The sequence below is a fragment of the Lytechinus variegatus genome, chromosome 1, assembly GCF_018143015.1.
Source record: "Lytechinus variegatus isolate NC3 chromosome 1, Lvar_3.0, whole genome shotgun sequence".
NCBI classification, from domain to species: domain Eukaryota; kingdom Metazoa; phylum Echinodermata; class Echinoidea; order Temnopleuroida; family Toxopneustidae; genus Lytechinus; species Lytechinus variegatus.
The window spans coordinates 71,205,055-71,230,375 of NC_054740.1; the positions used below are offsets into that span (position 1 = coordinate 71,205,055).

General features: G+C 34.6%; 2 protein-coding genes across 2 annotated transcripts; both read left to right on the forward strand.

The window, feature by feature from the left end:
• The first annotated feature begins 659 nt into the window (after nt 1–659).
• On the forward strand, nt 660–11,393 carry LOC121431779. The gene is made up of 6 exons (XM_041629482.1): nt 660–779; nt 1,996–2,361; nt 3,075–3,437; nt 5,833–5,957; nt 8,197–8,614; nt 11,371–11,393. Exons 1-6 carry the CDS (start codon nt 695–697, stop codon nt 11,391–11,393), a joined length of 1,380 nt encoding a protein of 459 aa, XP_041485416.1. The 5' UTR covers nt 660–694.
• A 2,856-nt stretch (nt 11,394–14,249) lies between these two features.
• On the forward strand, nt 14,250–23,669 carry LOC121431790. Its single transcript, XM_041629494.1, has 7 exons — nt 14,250–14,529; nt 15,759–16,124; nt 16,855–17,217; nt 19,603–19,698; nt 20,595–20,702; nt 21,238–21,368; nt 22,003–23,669. The coding sequence occupies exons 1-7, from the start codon at nt 14,445–14,447 to the stop codon at nt 22,453–22,455; spliced, it is 1,602 nt and encodes a 533-aa protein (XP_041485428.1). The 5' UTR covers nt 14,250–14,444; the 3' UTR covers nt 22,456–23,669.
• Nucleotides 23,670–25,321: the final 1,652 nt, after the last annotated feature.

Sequence of the window (25,321 nt, forward strand, 5' to 3'; positions counted from 1 at the left end):
ATCCATGATCATTGATTGTGACGGTTTTCAGAGGCGAGAAACAAACCCAGCAAACTTCTTCTTATCACGTGATCTTCTTTCACTTGTTCTCCTCATCTGACAGGGCAAAAAAGTAGTTTTTTCAATAATGGGAAATATTAAACAAAGTTCAATTATTTTGTTAAAATAATGATGGATTATATACTCCTTCATGATATAGGGAACCACGTTCATAGTTATGTCTGGTTAAGAGAGAATACACTAACCCTTCAAAAAAACTGTCGGCATAAGAAAGCTAGTTTAGTCCGTCACCGTGTATGTGCTAATATACTATAACCTTCGCCAAGGTGATAACGTTTGGATACCATGGCTATTACGAATAAAAGCTGCAACAATAATAATAATAATAATGAGAGTAATAATGATGTTGGTGATAGTGAAAACAATATCAGTTTAAAGCAATACATTGTAGCCTACGTTACCCCTCTCCACATTACTTCAAACTAAATATAACAAAGTGTATACTAGGTTAATTACTTGCTTAAGAATATTCTGGTATAATTACTTGGTTGACAATCATGTATGAAAGCGAAAGATACTGCGTCACTCGCTTCTGTTATTCACTAGGATATCAAGAACCAGCTTGATATTTAGTATTTAGCCACGTATTTATTGTCATTTAGGGAACATTGCTCGGCAGATCAAATTGTTAGCCATGAATTCTATCTGTGGAATTAGTTTTTGTATCCATTGCTGTTTGGGCCTTCTACTTTCCACTGAATTATGTGGCGCAGAACAATGTGAGTACGATAATTATTCTACTTCCCAATTTCTTAATAATGTTTAAACAAACTAAATGTGATTGTTAAAGATTACTTGATAGACTAGTATTTATGTTCATTTACCCTACTCATTATGTCACGCCGAAATGTATGAATTTCATGAACGGGGTAAATATATTATTACTTGATTACTCCCTTTATGATATTTTCCGTGTCTATTTTACGGATAGAACATGGAGTAACGGGAATATTATAACCCATTCATATACGCTGATATTTTAATATCCAATATGTTCATTGTATCGATATTTTTTTTTTTTAGGTTTTTAAATGACCAGTGCTCCTCAACGCATCTGTAGTGACTCGCTCCTCTGCTTTGTTTTGTTCCATCACCGTGCCCCCTTATATTCACTTGACTTTGCCGCAATTATTATTTTTTTATCATAATGGCCTTTTTTGTGTGTGTATTCTCATTTCAGAAAAAAAGATACAATGAAGAATATATACATAAATGAGTACTAAGATACAAAATAGAAAATTAGAAATAATATCGTATGATCACTGGAGTTGGGGGTGGGGGATAGCCGATTCAGTGATGCTGATATAATATCAATTATCTATTGGGGTCGTGAAATCAATTGTATATTATGCACCAATATGTTTGTTTCTTTTGTATTGTGTTATTCTTATAAGAGCTACCAAACTATCAAGAAAGATAACTGACAGTCCTTTTCAGGACCTCAATTCTCTCCACCATGAAAACCTTTAAAGATTTTAAAGATCATCTTGTAGTTGTTCTTATTCATCCACTAAACATCAATATCTGGGAAATATTATACATGTATATGAATGGAAAATCAATAAACCATATACAATTGGATAGGTTTACATTAAGGGCGCAGACTCTTGAAAACTAAAAACGTTTGCATAAGCATCATAAGTTTATCAATCCTGCAGTATTCTGTATCGGTTCCGATCTGTAAAAGAGCTATAAAATTTCGGTAAAATGGAGGAAGTATTATTGTAAAAATGCGGTATTGGTTGGGATAAACAAAATATGCGGTATAAAAGACTATATATATTTATAATTTTCTTTCGACGTTAAAGGAAAATTAAAGAGTTTTCATAAGAAAGATTTCGCATTTGGCATTTCTATCAATCTGCAAAATTCATTCTTAATGTACAATGAAAGTTTTTTTTTTACATTCACAATTATTTCATTCTTCTTTCATAGCTTATGTTTGGCTTACTGGCGATGAGAATTTCAATATTTTTTCACTTGATATAAACCGGAGCAATGAACAAGAGTTCTTTTGGATATTCAACACAACTATTGGCAGGAGGATCAATGTATCCATAAAAGAGTTTGACTTCGAAAGAGGACATGTTTTCATTACAATTGGTGATGGGACTGAAATAGATGGAGGTAACGCAAATTTTGACTCCACATCAACTTACACTCAAGTAGCAAGATTCAGTGGATCAGATCCACCAAGTTTAGTGACATCAGTAAGCAATGCAGCATGGATAAGAATTACAGCCAGGCGATTCTACTTGAAAATGGATTTTAATATAACCATATCGTCTACCAAAATGTCAGGTAAATCGATTTTTAATATTTCTTTAATGTTGTTAACGTAGGTTATGGTTTGAAATAAATTTGTTATTTTAGTTTTATCAATGTACACGATTTGTTGATATTTTATTCTTCATATTACTATTCATAACAAGTTATTGCAATCAATATATATCATTCGTTTCTTGGCAAGGACATTAAATGGATATAAGGACAAATATGCTGCACAACCGAACTGTGATGAGTTCAATAATATTTATCAAGTGCATCAACCTAAGTATTAAAAATTAATATTACGAAGTACAAATCGAAAAGAAAATTGCGTACATACATAATCAAGAAAATGGAGCTACATATACATAGAAAACTAAAAAGAGGTTTGTTTAACAAATTTTCGGCATTACTCCTATTTGTTTAAGATCAGTATGCTCGATCTGTAATGAAAATCATAAGATCAGTATGCTCGATCTGTATGAAAATCATAAATCATATGTCAGAAAAAATTGGAACCAGTGGGTTTCGAACCTGCCATCTACTGCTTTCCGGGCAGCGACTCAACCACCAGGCTATTCTGGTTCACGGCTAAGCCACGATAAACTGGAATTCAAATACCCTCGATCCTGTTCTTTCTGACTCTTAATTTATTATAAAAAGAGGTTGTATAGAATCACCATGTAGAAATAAAGGTAGAAAATGACAGACAAATGCAACATTATCTAAATTCAATTTTTCATCAGATATAATTGAATTACAAGAGGGTGATACGATATCGCTCAGATCAATGCCTAACCCGTCAAATTACCCAAACAACGACTATTATCTATGGGATATCCGAACACACAAAGGCTACGTCATCGAAGTTATTGTAAGATCATTCGACGTGGAAAACGGGCACGACCACGTGTACATAGGTGATGGCGTTGATAGCTTTACAAACCAAGGATTAAAATGGCGAGACTGGACAGGATTATGGGTGAATGAGGTCCTAGAATCACAAGACTTCATATCATCTACCAATTCTATCACCATGATCTTTACCACTGATTATAGCGCAACAAGATCAGGATTCTGGATCCAGCTACGAGTCGCTAAGAAACCAGGTTAATGACCTTATCACGTTTCTTGCTTATTTATATCAATTAAGATCTTTAGATATATATAACGGGTGGAATTCTAATATTTTTTTACTTAAATGATTACCTTAATGGAGTGCAGTTGTCAACTCATTCACCATTTAAAAACTATTCCAATCCTGCTTCAAGAAACTGTACAAAGAATAATTGTGTCCCGAAATGAGAAAAAAGGAACAATTATGAAATAAATATGAATTTCCATTAGTCAATCGGTACATTCCATAAACTTGTAAATATCCTTATAAAGTCTATGGTTAAAGCTATAGCTTTAATTTTCAGAATGTCGGTGAAACGTTACATAATGATGAATATACACACTCTAGAAAGGTTTACCCAATGCTGGGTAAAATGGGAACATGCATGTTGGTTGGTATATTTTTTATAAATTGTACGCAATGTTGCGTTGAAACATAGACCAATATGGGGCCAAAAATAACCCATCAAACATGCATGTTCTCTTTCTCTCCACACTCTAAAAACACTGAGTAAAATTCTACCCAATATTGAGTAAAAAGGGAACATGCATGTTTGCTGGGTATTTTTTCACCCCATATTGGGCTATTTCAACACATCTTTTTACCCAACCAGCATGCATGTTCCCAATTAACCCAATATTGTGTAAACCTTTTTTAGAGTGCAATATTGGGTAAATTCTACTCAGTTGAAGACCCGAATTCTGAAGTCAGGTTTGAATTGAAACCTGATTAAAAGGTATGGTTAAATATGGAGAGCAAATGGGGCGCAAATCCAATATATCGACACATTTGACACTCAAATATTGTTCATTGTCTGGGAATGATAACTGAAGTACTTAGAAATATAACATAATGTTTGAATTTTTGGCTCCTCATAATTTTTGCACAGGATCAGACTGTGGTCCATTTAAACCGGACTTCATAATACGGGCCATAGAGTGTAACAATGACAACTATTACTCATCTGAATTCTCAAATAGAGGTCGTTGATCACAAAATATTTCTATAAATTCTTAAATTCAGGAATGTTATGGATTCCGTCATGATTGAAATGCAAAGACAACATACAAAGCTGAGTATAAAAAATATTTTGAATGTTAGCAGGGCTACACGGTTGACGCCATTTTCGAATTCCCACGGATGATAACCCTGGGGGGGGGGCGTTTCATCAATATTTTCGTTTGACAAGTTGTCAGATCTGACAACTTAGTTTCCTGGGTTCTGATTGGTTGAGAAGCACTGTTACTATTGTAAATGTCGAATAAAACAGGACTTGTCGGATAAAACATCCGACAAGTCCTTTCATGAAACGCTCCCCGGTTCCTAAAATTTCAATGCAATTTAACAATCTAACAAATTTCTTTATAGCATAAGTGGCTAACCTTTTCCGCGATGAAAGATTTATAGATTAAGTAACTAGGAACATTATGTAACTTACCGTCAGTACTTCTTTATATCATTGATATCATCTCGAGGGTATGAATTGTACATCAATGGTTAATGGATATTAAAGTTACAGACATTTTTATTCGATGTACGGCTAGTGACACCTTTCTTTATATTACGCACGACAAAATAAATTTTCATTTGAGGTTTACTGATTATTTAAAAGAACAACAATAAAAACAAAAGTATACATAATCATTTTTCTGTTTTGGAAGGACCATCACCTGTTGTTGGCTTGAAACTATGTTTTATTCTTAAACGCAGCAGCAGCAGCAGCAATAACAACAACAACAACAACAACAACAGCATCACCATTAGCAGCAGCACTACCACCAACAACAACATCAAATGCGAGCACAACCCACGAAGATCCCGTTTCATCATCCTCATCACTTATAATTCCAACGGGTACGTTACACTTTCAAATGAATGCATTTTTTATATTTTATTTAATCTAATGGCACTTTATCAAACTATATAGAATCTACTTTTGACACTTCCTATCTAGATGAAAATTGTGTAGTATTTGGAAAGAAACTCTTAATCCAAATGAAAGTCAAGATTGAGGTATATACTAGCAGGTATATACTAGCAATAATCAGACAGGTGCCTTTAGTATATTCTCTTGCTTCAAAATAGACTTACCTCCAGTGCCATTACCTACATTACAATTTCAAATTCATTTATGTGTATGATCTTCATATGAATGGACTACCCCCTCAATTTCTCTGTCAGGATGTTGGAAGAAAATCCACCATTCTGAACTGAGATTTAGAATTTCCCTGACTATCATAGAGATGAATACAGTAGAATGGAAACACTAAACATGATAAAACAGTAAACGACCTTGATTGCGTCAGCAATTTTGTACTTTCTGATGTTTTTTGATGGTAAACAGAATTTCACCTTATCACTAAATAATCTTTTTTCCCCCCCATTAGGTCCAATATCAGACGCCCTTATGTTCAAGTGGGTAGCCATTATATCATCCATTTTGCTCCTGGCCATTCTTACCTGCGCGGTCCTAACATATAAACGACGGAAACAGACAACACGTAATGGCACGGTAATATACAATTTTGTTGTTGTTGTTGTTTTTACAATAGGACAGCTGTAATTTGATTGCGTTACGATTTGTTTTTATTATTGATATTCTAGAAAGGACATGTAAGGTAGAAATTAGAACGAAGATACTGTGACTGCCATACATAACGTGCGCTAATACGATTCAGAAGTTCATTCTTTAAAATCAACAGTTCTAAATATTTTGATGAAGAAAATATTGTTTGATAATATTTATGCAGATTTATATTTAAATACTTAAGAAAGAAAATGAATCTGATCAATGCTAATTAAGGAATCCGGAAATTGAAAAGGTCGATTCCATGTTTAAGGAGAATGATTCCGTTTTTATTCAACAATATTTGTCGTTAATCTTTCCTTGGTTCTGTAATGTTTGCTGGTCTCAAAATATTCTTATGCTTTCATTATCTCCGACTAAAATTGAACGATTTAGAAAAGTTACATAATTAGGTGATCTGTCAATCGACAGATCAACTATTAATTTCGTACGAATTTTCTTTATTTTTTATTTTTCCGCCCTTTTCTTGTTAGCACAAAATCTCCAAATCTACATCATCAATTATCTTCAAAATATCATCAGATATGGGGACCTATCATGTGATGTGTATAAAGCAAGTTCAAGGTCAAAAGGTCATCATGACGTCATCTAGACGCCATTTTGTAAAATCACATTATCAATCATATCTTCATTATCAATTATCAAAAATTAACAATATTTACATCACATAAACTTCAGGTTAAGGGTCAACTGTCCATGTGCTCAAAGTTCATGTAAAGGTCACGACGTGCGCGTACGCGCGCGCCAAAATTTTAAATTGCTCAAAATCACTTTTTGACCAAAACAGAGTACGAATCAGGTCATTTTAAGCATTTCAAAAATTTGCGCGCGCGCACGGTTACGCGCGCGTTCTCGCGCGTAACGGCACTATAAAACATAGGATCGCCATTTTTTTCATATCAATGCACCGGTAATATAATTCTGAACAATTTGATACCTTGATCAACCTTTTACGACAAGTAATAAAGGAATTAGCCTCCATCAAAATTTACAGCACGCGCGCGCGCGCGCACTTACCATAGACAATATATGTGCAAAAACATGCCTATACAAAATTCATTATAGCTCTTAAAGTAGTCCGTTGACCCCGATTTTATTTTCATATTCGAATAGAGTATGGATGGGAGATGTGATTTCACGTCGCATTTGACCCGAAATTTTATCATCAAAATGGCGTCGGAACTCAAAATTCCCATTTTGCTATTTATGACGTCATTATAATTATGCAAATTTGACTCTAACTTTGTAAAAAATTGTCAATTTTCGCTCAGTTTTCAATATGTTGTAGCTGAGGACATACTTTTTCTAATTTTAAGCCTTTATTCACTTTTAAAGGAATGGATCATCCTAAAAATGGCAAGTTATAGAGGCATGTCATTTTCGCTCATTTTGTGTGCAATCTCTATGGGAAATGACTTTTTCTCAAAACTGGATTTTACATTCCTCTATTTCGCGAGCCATATCTCCATTTCTATTGGTTGGTTTTCTCTGAGCTTGAAGTATGTTGTAGCTGAGATTGTAAGCTATCGCAGGTGTGGTCTTCGTTTTCCGATCAGATGCCGGGATCATGCCCGTATTTCACTTGCAAAATTGGATTTGAGATCCTCTTAATTTGCTTGTGTAGAAAGTCTATGGGATACAGTGCAGCTCAATTGGGAGGGTTCAAATCCAAAAGTGAACATAATTTTTTTTCTTTTTTTTTCTTTTCAACTTTTCGCAAATGTTCCTTAATCACCATTACAAGGTATATTAGTTCAAATATCGCACAATAAAGTAGGTTAAAATCGTTTTTAATAGGCCTATAACATGTACAATGTGTATCGCCTACACCTACATGTATTTCACATATTCTCATTTCCCTCTTTTCAAGAGTATTCAACATGTTCTTTTCGTAATAAAAGTTTAGTTTTCAATATGAGCATCGTATTGATCTCAATAAACATGGTGATTGTATTCGTGATCATGAAAATCAGAGACAGATCACCTAATTCGTCCTCATGACGAATTAAAATTCTAGTTTATATTTGTTTTACATGTTTATGCTTACATTTTTCACAACGAATCACACTCACTATGATGACAATATTTATCGAATTTTACACGAGGATTGAGTGATTTTATCCATTCGCCCAGTACATTTGTTTTCCATAACTCTTCTCCTCAGGACACTACGGCCAAGTCAGACAGACTGCACAACATGCAAGACGAAGAACCTACGGGAGAAAGAATACAGGAATCTTCCACTGACCCTGATTCTCTTCCTGGTAGACCGTATGAAACTATCCCTGAATACCTTCTAGCTCAATCCCATAGTCCTGTGACGGGACACTCTAATTGTTCAGTATCTGGTCCTGATGAACGAGTAGATGAGTTTGGATACATGATTCCAGACAGAGACGACGGAGGAGAACTACCTGATGAACAATCACCAGTCAGTCGGGATGGTTATACAGATATCAATCACACATACTTGGATACTACCCTTTCTAGTAGTCAGCAAGAATATCCTCACACCTACCATAACTACGAAAGTTCTATGATGACGATGAAAAGCTTCGGAGAGAATGATGAACAATTGTCGAGTCATTATTATAACACTCCCGACCTTTCGTTTGAGGACGCGGACGCTTATTTACAACGGTCGTTGACTTTGGAAGGGACTTTTTGGGCCCGTCATCATGGTCGTAAAACTCAGTCCTGCAATGCAAATTGTGTGACATGAGATTTTTTTTTTCGTTTTGCATCTGCGACGGAAACATTCAATATGCGTTTCGTGTGCAAAATTCTGGTTGCTACTATGGTAACAGCGATTTATCCGATTGAGGACGACTTTCCAAAGCCACATTTGACTCCTCCTAGAGCTCGAGAGGCCGCCCGGGGGGCCCACTTCCATTGATTAGTGGATACCAGTAGCGACCACCCGTAAAAGGGGACAGAGTGGGCAGGTTCGTTACGTATATAGGCCTATGTAACGTTATAAGGGTGTCAAAACGATGTTTAAAATGCTGAAATAAGGGATATATATTCAATACTTGTAGGGTTTCACAAGCCAAATACTTGTTAAGAGATGCATTTTCATAATCTGGAAAAGAATTGCTTCCCTTGTTTAGCATGTTTAGGGTACTTTTCGAAACCCCATGGTCGTGCCTGGTATCCACTCATCAATGGAAGTGGTCCCCCCGGAATTTGAATCTAATCCCCATTTCTGGGGAATGTAAAACATAATGCCCCTCACATCGTGTGCGAGAGGCATATCGTTTGTGTATAAGGAGTAAACAAAAGAAACAAAGAAACAAAAGAAACAAAAGGAAACGAGTTCAAAGGTATCGCATATGATGTGTACATATCAACGCATGCGAAATGTTCGGCTGGAGAGGTTGATCTTATCCATGAAATCAATTGCCAGTGATCCACCAATAATCCGCATTAAATGTAATATCGATTCGATGGACTGTAATGATCTATATTTAAGCCTTCATTCAGTAAGTTTTTCCTCACTCAATATGTTCTCGATTTGTTTGAAAAACCACTTTCTTCTCCATGTCATAAATCTATTTTAGGTCCTGCATTTTGAATATCTCCAGCCATCAGTCGTAATATACATGCATGTATGCGGTACGGGTGTCGCGGAAAGGGATTTTGCACACGAAAAGCAGATTTGTAGGGCCTGTAACCCCCTGTTACACAAAACTTAGCATTGATCGTATAGCAGTTTTCTACGTTTGATTCTATTGACTGTAATGCACAATCAATCTTAAAAATCAAGTGTATGATTAAGCGTTAACTTTTGTGTTAGGGGACCCTAATACTAGCGTCCGTGATGATTGCGAAAGGTCCCAACTGACAGCACTGACACTTCTAAGCGCTATTAAGAATCCCTCTGTCATGTCTGTATAGGGCCTAGTAGATTTAGGGACAAGTCTACTTCAACAAAAAATTAATTAGAAGAAAAAGAGTAAAATCCAACAGGCATAACACTGAAAATTTCATCAAAATCGGATGTAAAATAAAAAAGGTGTATGACATTTTAAAGTTTCGCTTAATTTCACAAAACAGTTATATGCACATCCTGGTTGGTATGCAAATGAGGAGTGTGATGACGTCATCGACTCACTATTTCTTTTGTGTTTTATTATAAGAAATATGAAATATTCAAATTTTCTCCTCATTCTCAAGTGAAACAGTGATTAATTCCTCCATGAACATGTGGAATTAGCATTGTTTAATACTATGACTCGGTCAAGTTGGTCCCTATGGTCAAATCTGTAAAAAAATATTGTATAATTCAAACTATAAAAACAAAAGAAATAGTGAGTGATGGACATCATCGACTGACTCATTTGCATGTCACTGAGTTGTGCATATCACTGTTTTGTGAATAATAAGCGAAACTTTAAAATGCCATACCTTTCTTATTTCACATCCGATTTTGCCATCTAGATAAGAAATTCTCACCCCATGCACCTGAGAGCGCAAGTTTACACGATGCGGCTCGGGATATGATGGGGATAATTCAGATGGCAACATTTCATCAATCGGGAAAGACAAATTTGGATATCTAATTTTAGTAAATTAAGTCAACATGTACAGTTATTTTGCTAGAAATATTTTCATTTTCAACCTCCCCCAAACCCGTACGACGTCCCATAGCTTCTTAGGCCTTTCATGAGTATATAGTTTGATTGGGCACTGCTGTAGGACTTAAATCTTAGCAGCAGAAGAAATCATAATCAAATACTTAACAGGATTCGTAGTGTAAGAAGTAGTGTAGTTCCTCTGATTCAAAATTACTTGAATTCAACTTGTCCAGCATTAAAATCATGTCAAATACTAGTTGTAATTGAATTTTTGTCATTGTCGTGATTAAGAGAAAATAGTAATGATTTGAAATATCATTAATTAGTTTAATTCCACACATTTACCAGTAGGAATAGCAATTTAGAGCATAAATGTCAAAATAGTGGTAATATACGCAGTTATATTATGGTAGTATTAGCGGTAATACTATTAGAACTTTTAGTAATATTAGTTATAGCCGTTGTATAGTCGTATTAGTGGTATTATGGTAGTAGTAGTAGTAGTAGTAGTAGTAGTAGTAGTAGTAGTAGTAGTCGTAGTAGCAATAGTAGTAGTAGTATGATAAGTATTGGTATTGCAGTATGTATATTGCATATGTTTTTAGTAAAAATATTATTGGCATTGTTATGGGAAATATACTTAGTATCATAATTAGTATCAGCATATAGTATATGTACTTAGAATATCTTCCAAACGGAGACGAAGTGTATGGGTTTTTTAATCTTAATTTGATTTTTCTGTTCATTCTTTGCAATTATAGTTCTTTTTGTGCTACCAGATTAGAGAGTATTTTGTTCATAGTGCTGTATTACAATGAACTTAAAATAAACACCCAATGAAGTAATTGGATTTGTTATTTTCTGCAATATGTATTTTCAAATTATATGAATAAAATACATAATACTAAAAAGAAAAAAAAAATCGTAATGGATTTTATCACTAGAGACCGATAAACTTAATATAAATTCTGCTTGGACCCTTGTTGTATCTTGATTCCTTTTGTTTGCTGATTATGGCATTTTGGAGTTTAAAAAAAAATCACAATATATTATTGCATGCCTGAAATGCCGGTGGAAATTATGGCTTTCGCTCAAAATTATTCCCCATAAAATAGATAAATCTTATAAAACCTGTGCTATGCATTACCCTACTAGTGTTCTGCTTTAAAGAAACCCCTAAAATCTACAAATTCCGGAGCTATCGACCATGGGTGTCGATCACAAGTGGGAAGGGGGGGGGGGTGGTTGTTGATACATCCCCCAATATTTTAGGTTGGGGGAGGGTAGCGAGGTACACAAAAATTAAAAAAATATATGGTATAGATTATAAATTTTGCTTTTCCATCCATTTCAGAACCAAATCCCTCATTTAGATAATGTTATTTTCATCACAATTGTTTAAAATCATTCGTATTCATAAATGTAAAAAAAGAGCAAATATTTAAACCTCATATACATATGAACAACTGTTTTCAGCCTTTCGCAATTCCACTCAGAGGAGATGACATCTGGCCCATTAAAGGTGAAGTAAAGGCTGGCTAATAGGAGTGTTTTTGAAGCAAATTATTACTCAACTTTTGAAACGGTGAAAATGTATCGAACTTCTGATGTTGCATGATTTTTTTTCTAAGGTTTCTACTGGTTTGTAAATCGTTAATTTTCTTTACATTTTGTTTTTGCTTCGAAAACGACCTTAAAACTGCAACCCACTGCTGCGTAATTCGTGTGAATATGTAACTGATGAATATGTCAGAATTTTGTATTTATCATAAATTGACCCCCTCATATAGCCTTGATTTTCACTACATTTCATACCTAAATTATTATTTTTGAGAACTATGGATCATAGTGAGATATGAAAAAAGATTGTTATATTTAGTGGCGTATAATGAGGCAGATATCTACCTGGGACTGAGTTGATACGGTGCATTTTATGGGGAAAATCTGCGAGTGAGAAAAGATGAATTTTACTTTAGTAAAAATTTAAGAGTGCAGAATAATCAATCGGATATATATTCAAGGGAATTGAACAAAAATGACGATACTAAACAATACAATACGATTCAACAGAAAATTTTCTTGTTTGAAAATGGGGGTAGGGGCAGCTACCCCAAACCATGTATGGATCTGCAGAAGTTACCTCTAAAGCACCACGAAAGAGGGCGTCATAGACTTTACAACATTATTTAGCGTTGAGCAATTTTATCGTCTTGTCTTCAAAAGCAGTTCCATACTGTATGTCTGAATTAGCGCAAGAGAGAGAGAGGGAGGGAGGGGGAGATAGAGGGGGGGGGGGGGAGAAGACGATGAGAGAGTATCATAGAAATATTATAGACGATTGAGAGATGAGAGGGAGAGAGGTTGCATAATGAAAAAAAGCTGCTCCTGCCAATTGCATAAATTAATTTGTAAAAAATTATCAAAACATAATCATCTATATTGAGAGGTAAACCGTATCCGTCTCTCGTATAATTAACGATGTTACAAACCTTTTATACGAAACTGAATTTATTATTATATCTATCTGAAAATGCTACCAATAATCGAGTCCCGTCATTCGCCATGCATAAGTGCTCCCACTGCGACGACATGCAACACATGGAGACATTACCTGCCGGATAGATACTCGAAATTGTATTCGGTACCAATATAATGCCATCATTGATATCTTGACGAATTACTGACCATTTTGGCTGTTAAAGCGATTGATAATATAGTCTGATCTGAAGGATTGTCATTATGAATGAATTATCTGGTGAATCAGTATTTGGATTTTGAATCCAGGAGAAAGTTACTAATTGCTTTTAACTCGAACAATTCAACGAATCACTTCAAATGACCCCAAATAAAGGGTTTTATATGCATTTTCAAATAACGAAATATCATTAACGATTGTATTCAGCTCATGACCGACCAATTTAAACACAAAATTTTGAACCCATCCATTCCGGAAGTTTATCGATGTTATTGATTGTTCAATAGCTGATTTATCTTTAGAGAGAGGGTGTCAGGGTGGTAAATCGTATCCCAGAGGTGATGGTGGCTTCCTGGCTTAAATACTACTTCGATGGAAAAACAAATGTTCAAATGGTGGTCTGTACGAAATTTAACAAGAAAGTGCGCCATCTTTAGACAGCGTGTGTATTGTCGCTACCCTTGAACATTAAACGTGACGGTTTTCGGTCGCGAGAAAAATAGCAAACTTCTTCTTATCACGTGATCTTGCTTTACTTGTTCTCCTCCTCTGACAGGGCAAAGAAGGATTTTTTTTCAATAATGGGAAATATTAAACAAAATTCAATCGTTTTGTTAAATGATGGATTATATACTCCTTCATGATATAGGGAACCACGTTTATAGTTATGTCTGGTTAAGAGAGAATACGCTAACCCTTCAGAAAACTGTCAATAGGCATGTGAAAGCTAGTTAAGTCCGTCACTGTGTAAGTGCTAATAAACTATAACCTTCGGCAAGGTCGTAACGTTTGGATACCACGGCTTTTACGAATAAGAGCTGCAACAATAATGATAATAATAATGAAAGTAATAATGATGTTGGTGATAGTGAAAATAATATCAGTTTAAAGCAATAAATTGTAGCCTTCGTTCCCCCTCTCCACACTACTTCAGTGTATACTAGTATAATTACTTGCTTAAGAATATTCTGGTATGATTACTTTGTTGACAATCATGTATGAAAGCGAAAGATACTGCGTCACTCGCTTCTGTCATGTCTGTTAATCACCAGGATATCAAGAACCAGCTTGATATTTAGTATTTAGCCCCGTATCTATTGTCATATAGGGAACATTGCTCGGCAGATCAAATTGTTAGCCATGATTTCTGTCCGTGGAATTAGTTTTTGTATCCATTGCTGTTTGGGCCTTCTACTTTCCACTGAATTATGTGGCGCAGAACAATGTGAGTACGATAATTATTCTACTTCCCAATTTCTTAAAAAATAATAAAATAACTTTTCATGCTTAAACAAACTAAATGTGATTGTTAAAGATTACTTATTAGACTGGTATTCATTTTGATTTACCCAACTCATTGTGTCACGCCGAAATTTAACAGGGTAAATATATTATTACTTGATTACTCCCTTTATGATATTTTCCGTGTCTATTTTACGGATAGAACATGGAGTAACAGGAATATTATACCCCATTCATATACGCTGATATTGCAATATTGAATTAATATTAAATCAAATCAAATCAAGTATTATCATTGTATCGATATTGCCTCAGGTTTTTGAATGACCAGTGCTCCTTGACGCATCTGTAGTGACTCGCTCCTCTGCTTTGTTCCATCACCGTGTCCCCTTATATTCACTTGACTTTGCCGCAATTATTATTTTTTATCATAATGGACGTTTTTTTTTATTCTCATTTCAGAAAAAAAGATACAATGAAGAATATATACAAAAATGAGTACTAAGACACAAAATAGAAAATTAGAAATCATATCGTATGATCACTGGAGTGGGGGGGGGGGGGATAGCCGATTCAGTGATGCTGATATATTAATTTTCTATTGGGGTCGTGAAATCAATTATATATTATGCACCAATATGTTTGTTTCTTTTGTATTGTGTTTTTCTTATAAGAGCTACCAAACTATCAAGAAAGATAACTGACAGTCTTTTTCAGGACCTCAATTCTCTCTACCATGAAAACCTTTAATAATCATCTTGTGGTTGTTCTTATTCATCCACTAAGCATTAATATCTGGGAAATATTATACATGTACATGATGTATATGGATGGAAAATCAATAAAGCATATACAATTGAATTGGTTTACATTAAGGGCGCAGACTCTTGAAAACTATAACCGTTTGCATAAGCATCATAAGTTCATCAACCCTGCAGTATTCTGTGTCGGTTCCGATCTGTAAAAGAGCTATGAAATTTCAGTAAAAGGGAGGAAGTATTACTGTAAAATACGGTATTGGCTGGGATAAACAAAATATACGGTATAAAAGACTATATTATTTGTAATTTTCTTTCGACGTTAAAGGAAAATTAAAGAGTTTTCATAAGAAAGATTTCGCATTGTGCATTTCTATCAATCTACAAAATTCATTCTTAATGTACAATGAAAGTTTTTTTTTACATTCACAATTATTTCATTCTTCTTTCATAGCTTATGTTTGGCTTACTGGTGATGAGAGTTTCAATATTTTTTCACTTGATATAAACCGGAGCGTTGAAGAAGATTTCATTTGGATATTCAACACAACTATTGGCAGGAGGATCAATGTATCCATAAAAGAGTTTGATTTCGAAAGAGGACATGTTTTAATTACAATTGGTGATGGGACTGAAAGAGATGGATATAACGCAAATTTTGAGGACACATCAACTTACACTCAAGTAGCAAGATTCAGTGGATCAGATCCACCAAGTTTTGTGACATCAGTAAGCAATGCAGCATGGATAAGAATTAGAGCAAGGCGAGTCTACTGGAAAATGGATTTTAATATAACCGTATCGTCTACTAATATGTCAGGTAAAGCGTTTTGAAATATTACTTTGAAGCTATTAACGTAGGCTATGGTTTGAATTAATTTTGTTATTGTAGTTTTATCAATGTACACGATGTATTGATATTTTAGTCTTCATATTACTATCTATAACGAGTTATTGCAAACCGAAAGGGACTAATATATTGGCCCCATTGCTTTGTTACAATTTTTAGATAATTATATGAATGTCACTTTTGTGGTTTCTTGTCAGCGACATAAAATAGATATACGAAAAAATGTTGCACAGTCGAGCTGTAATAAGTTCAATAATATAGTTTAAGTGCATCAAATTAAACATTCATAATTATTAGGAAGAACAAATCGAAGAGAAAATTGCGTACATACATGTATATCATAAAAACGAAACTATATAGAAAGCTAAAAGAGGTTTTAAAATCAACATGTAGAAACTGGTTATTGCTCAAGTTGTTATCAAGATTTTTATACGCTATGTAACTACAAGAATATTTATTAGGAGGCTGCACTTTACCAGCTCCGCTTTTTAGCAGCCTCCTCCATTTCCAACCTGATATGTAATAATCTTGAATGTAATTGTTGTACAGGGATACCGTAATATGTTTTGTTATTTGTATGTCAAATGTACAAAAAAAACTGTAATTATTGAAAATGGAAATAAACGAAAGGAAATGAAATGAAATAAAGGTAGGAAATGACAGACAAATGTAACATTATCTAAATTCAATTTTTCATCAGATATAATTGAATTACAAGAGGGTGAAACGATATCGCTCAGATCAATGAATTACCCGTCAAACTACCCAAACAACTACTATCATCTATGGGACATCCGAACCCACGAAGGCTACGTCATCGAAGTTATTGTAAGATCATTCCACGTGGAAACCGGGAACGACCACGTGTACATAGGTGATGGCGTTGATAGCTTTACAAACCAAGGATCAAAATGGCAAGACTGGACAGGATTATGGGAGAATGAGGTCCTAGAATCACGAGACTTCACATCATCTACCAATTCTATCACCATGATCTTTACCACTGATTATAGCACAACAAAGTCAGGATTCTGGATCCAGCTACGAGCTGCTAAGAAATCAGGTTAACAACGCTTTATATACAATTTATTTTCAAGATTATTATTTTCAGAATTTATTCATAACAGAGCAGTGCTTGACGATACAAAGATTTTGGAAGATAAAAATCAGCTCTCGATATTGTACTATATTTGCTGTTTTCTTGATTAGCTGGAAAATGGGTTATTTCAAGTACGATATTCGCAAGAAATTTTCGACGACGAAAGTGAAATCGGCAAGATATTGCAATAAAATCTTATCGTACCAAATACAAAGGTTAAAATCACTGCACGAATCAGTAAGCTTGAGGATAAAAAGATTTTAAAATTTCACTTTTTGGAAGATAAAAATCAACTCTAAATATTGTACTATATTTGCTGTTTTCTTGATTAGCTGGAAAATGGGTTATTTCACGTATTTGGTGTTGGTGTCGAGAGCGTGAAAAGGCTGCTGAACCGAGATCCAACACCGAGCTGAGTTATTTTTTATTTTTTTTTATTTTTTTAAACAAGTGCACACCTAGTTACCAATAATGCATATAGCATTTCCATTTATTTGAAAGCATTGGTCCGCGGCCGGGGATCGAACTCCGGACTTTCTATGTGTAGCCAGGCGCCTTAGACCACTCGGCCACGGCACTCCACTTACGTTCAGAGGAGCGATACCGATTGCGTTACCGATAGCCTATGACGTCAAGTCTCTGCACTGCGCTGCGTTGCTGATCATCTCAACTTTACGCGAGAAATTCTCGACGACGAAAGTGAAATCGGGAAGATATTGCAATAAAATCTTATCGTACAAAATACAAAGGTTAAAATCACTGCAAGAATCAGAAAGCATAAATATTATTTTTCATTAAAATGTATAAAACTCTAATGATCTTAACCGTAAAAAAAAATTTACGGGGATGTTTCATCGTGTTGGCCGCCTGTTCGTGAGCTACAGTTCATCAACACCAACACCGAACTTCATGATTTTCCCAATCCATGGGGGTTGGTGTTGGTGAAAGGGCAAATTGCACGTAGATCGTCAACACCAGCTGTAACGCTCGGTTCAGCAGACGACATTGAATCAACACCAGCGCTCAACACGAACTGCCGGAAATGCATCATATTTTCCGAGGTCAATCCTAACACCAGCGTGATTTCAAGCATGTTGTTGTGGCTGCCTGATGTGTTTTTGTCACAACACCAACACTAGATTTCAACACCGTACTTGAAATCACCCAATATATACTACAGAATGTATGTATACCAAAATGGGGATCATGTTTCAGCTCATATTTTAAAAGCTTTGATACTTCAATCCTTTCATACACAAATTAAAGATACAATGTGACTTTCGGCAAAAAAAAATCACATGAACATTTTTATCTTTTAGGTTTACTGAAATCATTTGCCCCTTAATTACAAAAAAAATGTTGTAAATTGATGTTTAAAATATAGTTATCATTCTAGTGTAAATACTATGTGTAAAAAAAAAACATTTCATCTTGGGCAAGAGACTTACAACTATTTTGATCCTTTAGCCCTTGATTTGGTTATGTTCAATATGGCCGAGGAAATATTTAAAAGGCTTTAAATTCTCGGACGGGAGAAATATTAATTTTGTAAAATAAAGTTAATCACGTTTCATCGGCTGTGTATTAAGGTTGCTTATTCGTATGTTAGAACAAAATAAATAAAACATAAATTACCTTATACAAAATTTATGATTACTTCATTGTAATGGCAAGTCCATTAGTCAATGAAGGGTACAGTTTTCTTCATTATGTAACCCATTATCGAGTTAATTAAGGGGAAAGTTCACCCTGAAGAAAAGCTTATTGTAAAAAAAAGACCCAAAATAATAACAACATTGGTGAATGTTTGAGGAAAATATATCAAAGATTATGAAAATTATTATAATTTTTAGTTTATTTGTTATGCCATATGAGCATTTGCTTCATGCGTAATGTAATAAAAGACTTTATTTTGTCTCAGGAGCGATGCAATTTCATTGATCTTTTTACCATGCGATATACAGGAAAGCTGCTCGCATATGACGTCACATATCAAAACATTAAAATTCGAATAACTTTTTGTTTTATTAGTCGATGGATTTTCATCAAACCTTCACCAATATTTCTCATAATTTCTTTATCTGCTATTTTACACACAAAAAAAATGTGAGGATGCACTTCCTAACACTTTAATTGAACTTGTAAGAAGAGTTGAAATTTGATATTCTAAGGCCACCGTGGGTTCCTGTGTATCTTTTAGCTAATATTTTATTTTCTTTCGAAAACCCCTAACGTACCACACCCTAAAGATTAAAAGAAAAAAAATCTATATTTTTCAAAACCGCTTTGTGAGAACCATTACCTGGCTCTGTTGACAAGAGAAACGTGTTTCATTTTTTTACAACACAGAAAGCGGAACAGCATCATTTGCACCATCACCAGCCAGTGAAACGACAGCTAAACATTTTATTGTTTCATCAAACCTTCCACCTATATCTCCGACAGGTATCCGTCATATTATACTTCTTTCAATGCTTTTACAAATTAATAATAAAAAAGATATATTAAACCAGTTCTATGTGTGCATCCATATTCAACCGAGATTTAGGTGGATAGAAGATATTTGAAAAGTAGTGAATTTAAATGCGAGAGCGCTTAAAATATGTTACTGAAGCCCATAGAAATTACGAACACCCTTTAATTGAGCGAAGTAATAAAGCACAAAACTGAAGTCCTACTTTGACATGCTTTATAAAAATTGTGGTACGTTTTAGGCAGTATTAAATAGATTAATTTCACGTTTACTCAAAACTTATTCAATTCGTTTAGGAGCACTCGGACGAAGTAATCTTGGTCTTATATTTCCACTTATAAGTTACGCTCATTTAAGAAAAAAAAAACATGGTCCGCCCCTGATCTTATGTTTTGAACAAAATATGTAAATATATTCCTGAATATCCGATTGCAATAAAGCACGACGAATTAGACTATTATTAAAAAATTAAGTTTGAGTTGAAATAGTTTTTGTGATGTTCCTATGTTTTTCCATGTGCGTTTTTGTCATGCAAATTTCTTTATAACATAAATGGCTGACTTTCTTACGTGATGAAAAAGTTATAGGTTAAGCAAATAAGAACATTAATTAACTTACCGTCGGTACTTCTTTACTTCACGGAACGTATATCATTCGGAGGGTAAGAAGTGTACATCAAAGGTTGATAGAATTCGATGAAGTCTAGTGACGACTTTCATTATATACCATGCGATAAAATAATTTTAATTTGAGGTTTAATGAGTATTTGAAACAGCAACAATAAAATCAAGAGTATACATATTAACTTCTTTGTTTGTAAGACCATCATCTGTTGTTGGCATTAAAATATATTTATTCTAAAACGCAGCAGCAACAACAGCATCAGCAGTGGCAACAACAACAACAACCACATCATATGCGAGTACAACCCACAAAGATCCTGCTCCATCAACCCAATCATATATAGGTCCAACAGGTATGTTACACTTTCCAATGAATGCATTTATTTTGTATTTTATGCAATCTAATGATCCTTCATCAAACTATAAAGAATCTACTTTTGACACTTCCTATCTAGATGAAAATTGTGTAGTATTTGGAAGGGAACTCTTAATCCAAATGAAAGTTAAGATTGAGGTATATACTATAGCATTGATCGGACAGGTGTCTTTAGTACATTCTCTTGCTTCAAAATAGACTTACCTCCAGTGCCATTACCAACATTACAATTTCAAATTCATTTATGTTTATGATCTTCATTTGAATGGTCTACCCCCACAATTTCTCTGTCAGGATGTTGGAAGAAAATCCACCATTCCGAACTGAGATCTTAGAATCCCTTACTATCATAAAGATGAATACAGTAGAATGGAGACACTAAACATGATAAAACTGTAAACGACATTGATTGCGTCAGCAATTTTTTAATTTCTGATATTTTTGTTGGTAAACAGAATTTCACCTTATCACTAATTAATCTTTGATTTTTCCCCCATTTGGTCCAATAATAGACGCCCTTATTTTCAAGTGGGGAACCATTATATCATCATCCATTATATCATCGTCCATTTTGCTCCTGGTCATTCTTACCTGCGCGGTCCTAAAATATAAACGATGGAAACAGACAACACGTAATGGCACGGTAAGACACAATTTTTTTTTAAATAGGACAGGAATTTGATTGCTTTTCGTTTTTTTTATTTTTGATGTTTTAGCCCGGTGTTTTAGAAAGGAACATGTATGGTATAGAAATCAGAATGAAGACACTGTGACTGTCATACATACGTGCGCTAATACGATTCAGAAGTTCATTCTTTAAAATTAAAAAGTTCTACATATTTTAATGAAGAAAGTATTGATAATTCTCTGCAGTTTGGCAATGTTTATATACATTTGTATGTATCAAATCATAATTGTTCAAGAAAGATATGAAATTAATCTTATAAATGCTAATGACGGAACCCACAAATTAAAGAGATTGATTCCAGATTTAATGAGAATAATTACGTTTTCATTACACAATATTTGTCGTTAATCTTTCCTTGGTTCTGTAATGTTTATTGGTCACAAATTATATTTATGCTTTAATTATCTCCGACTATAATTGAACGAGAAAGAAAAGCTACATAATTCATATTTGTTTCACTTGTCTCTGTTTACATGTTTCAACAACGAAACACACTATGATGACGATATTTACCGAATATATACAGGAGGGATTAACTGATTATACTCATTTGCCCGGGACATTTGTTTTCCATAACTCTTCTCCTTAGGATACTACGACCAATGGTCCCGAGTCAGAACCTACGGGAGAAAGAATACAAGAATCTTCCACTGACCCTGATTCTCTTCCTGGTAGACCGTATGAAACTATCCCTGAATACCTTCTAGCTCCATCCCATAGTCTTGCGACCGGACACTCTAATTGTCCAGTATCTGGTCCTGATATAAACGAACAAGTAGATGAGTTTGGATACATGATTCCAGACAGAGACGACGTAGGAGAACTACCTGATGAACAATCACCAGTCAGTCGGGATGGTTATACAGATATCAATCATACATACTTGGATACAACCCTTTCTAGTAGTCAGCAAGAATATCCCCACACCTACCATACCTACGAAAGTTCTATGATGATGATGAAAAGCTTCGGAGAAAAGGATGAACAATTGTCGAGTCATTATTATAACACTGACAGCACTGACACTTCTAACCGCTATTAAGAATCCCTCTGCCATGTCTGTAATAGATTAACATAGACTGATACCACCTCTAACCCCATTCATGAGAGCGCACATTTATACGATGCGGCTCGGGATATGATGGGAATAGTTCAGAGGACACAATTTGATCAATCGGGAACGTCGAATTTGGATTTGTAATTTTAGTAAATTAAGCTAGCACGTACAGTTATTTTGCTAGGAATATTTTCATTTTGAACCTCCCCCCAAACCCCAACCATATCTATAGTTTCTTCATTATGCATATTTCACCATCATAAAGCTTGTGTGGGTGTGTTTTATGCAGTTTCACTTTGTGCGTGTGTATATACATTTCGTAACTTACACCTATAAGTATAGGCTTTTATGAGTAATTTCCAGTTTGATTGGGCACCGCTGTAGGACTTTAATCTTAGCAGCGGTAGAAATTATATTAAAATACTTAACAGTGTTCGTAGTGTAAGAAGTATTGTAGTTCCTCGGATGCAAAATTACTTGATGAATTCAACATATGTATCCAGCATTAAAATAATGTCTAATATTAGTTGTGATTGAATTTTTGTCAATGTCGTGATTAATAGAAATTAGTAATGATTTGAAATATTATTAATTAGTTTAATTCCACACTTTTACCAGTAGGAATAGCAATATAAAGCATAAATGTCAAAATAGCGGTAGTATACGCAGTTATATTGTGGCAGTATTAGCGGCAATACTATTAGAAGTTTTAGTAATATTAGTTATAGCAATCGTATTAGTGGTAAAATGGTAGTAGACCTAGTAGTAGTAGCAGAAGTAACATAAGTAGTAATATAAGTACGGGTATTGCAGTAGTATATTGCAAGAATTTTTAGTACAAATATGAATATTAGTACTGGAATTGGTATGGGAAATATAGCATCATAATGAGTATCAGTATATAGTATTTGTACTTAGAATATCTTCCCAAAACCGGGATGAAGTGTATCGGTTTTTAAATCTCAACTTGATTTCCCTGTTCAATCTTTGTAGTTTTAGTTCTTCGTGTGCTATCAGACTACACAGTATTTTGTTCACAGTGCTGTATTACAATGAATTTACATATAAACACCCAATGAACTAATTGGATTTGTTATTTTCTGCAATACGTATTTTAAAATTGAATGAATAAAATAAATACTTCCTAAAAATAGAAAATCATAATGGATTTTATTACTAGAGACTGATAAACTTAATATATATTCAGCTTGGACCCTTGTTGTATCTTGACTCCTTTTATTTGCTGATTATGAGACTTGAAAAACTTTTCACAATATATTATTGCATGCCTGGATTTTCTTTATCCTTAACCCCTGAAATGGCGGCGGAAATCATGTCTCTCGCTCGAAGGTAATCCCCATAAAATAGATAAAGCTCCAAAACTTCTCTTAATGCATTTCCATTCTGCTTTGAACCCCCCTAAAATCTACAAAAAATCTACCACGCGTGTCGATCACAAGTGGGAAGGGGGGGGGAGTGGTTGTTGATACATCCCCAAATACTTTAGGTTGGGAAGGGTAGCCAGGTACAAATAATACAAATAATACAAAAAGTTACAAAATGTGGTATAGATTATAATCTTTGCTTTTCCATTCATTTCAGTGCTTAATCCTTCCTTTAGATAATGTTATTTTTATCATGATTGTTTAAAATCATTCGTATTCATAATAAATGTAAAAAAGAGAGCAAATGTTCAAACTTTCAGCCTTTCACATTTCCACTTTGAGAAGATGACGCCGGACATCTGGCCCGTTAAAGTGCAATAAATACTGCATAGCTAGCCGGGCTGGCAAGTAGGAGTGTTTTTGAAGCCAAATACCCAACTTTTATACGGTGAAAATGTATTGAACTTTTGTTATTGTATAAATTTGTTTCTAAGCCTAAGGTTTCTATTGGTTTGAAATTTGCCAATTTTCTTTAAATTTTGTTTTTGCTTCGAAACGAACTTTAAAAAGCAACCTACTATGTATCTGATGAAATGTATCAGAATTTGTTGCATATCATAAATAGACCTCATATTAGTTTTATTTGTACTAAATTTTACTAGATTATATGAGATGTTATATTTAGTGGGGTATAATTAGGCAAATATCTTTAGGGGGCTGAGTTAAGGCGGTGCATTTTATGGGGGAAATGTGCGAGCGAGCATACCACAAACGGGTGAATTCAGATTTAGTAAACATTTCTGGAGAGCAGAAGAGTCAATCGGTCATATGTTTAAGAGAATTTAATGAAAATGACGATGATAAACAAATACAACACGATTCAATAGAAAATCCAGTTGTTTAAAACTGGGAGTAGGGCAGCTGCCTCAAACGGCCATGTATGGATCTGCAGAAGTTACCTCTAAAGCACCACGAAAGAGGGCGTCATAGACTTACAGCAATATTCAGCGTTGAGCAATTTGATTGTCATGGTTGTCTTCGAAAGCAGTTCCATACTGTATGTCTGAATTAGCGCAAGGTAGATAGATAGATAGAGAGAGAGAGAGGGGGGGGGGGGGGGGAGAGAGGAGAGAGGGAGAGAGAGGGAGGGAGAGGGAGAGGGGGATGGCAAGGGAGTGTCATAGAAATATGATAGGAAGACGATTGAGAGAGAGAAATATAGGGAAGAGAGGGGGAGGAAGGACGGAGAAGATGACAAGGGAGTGTCATAGAAATATGGCAGGAAGAGGATTGAGAGATGAGAGAAAGAAAGGGAGAAAGGTTGCATAGTGGAAAAAAGCTGAAGTACCCGAGAATTGAATCTCTGATTTAATAAAAAATATAATCTACCTGCCAAATGCATGTAATATATATATTTGTAAAATTGATAAAACATAACGATCATCTATGATATGAGAGGTAAACCG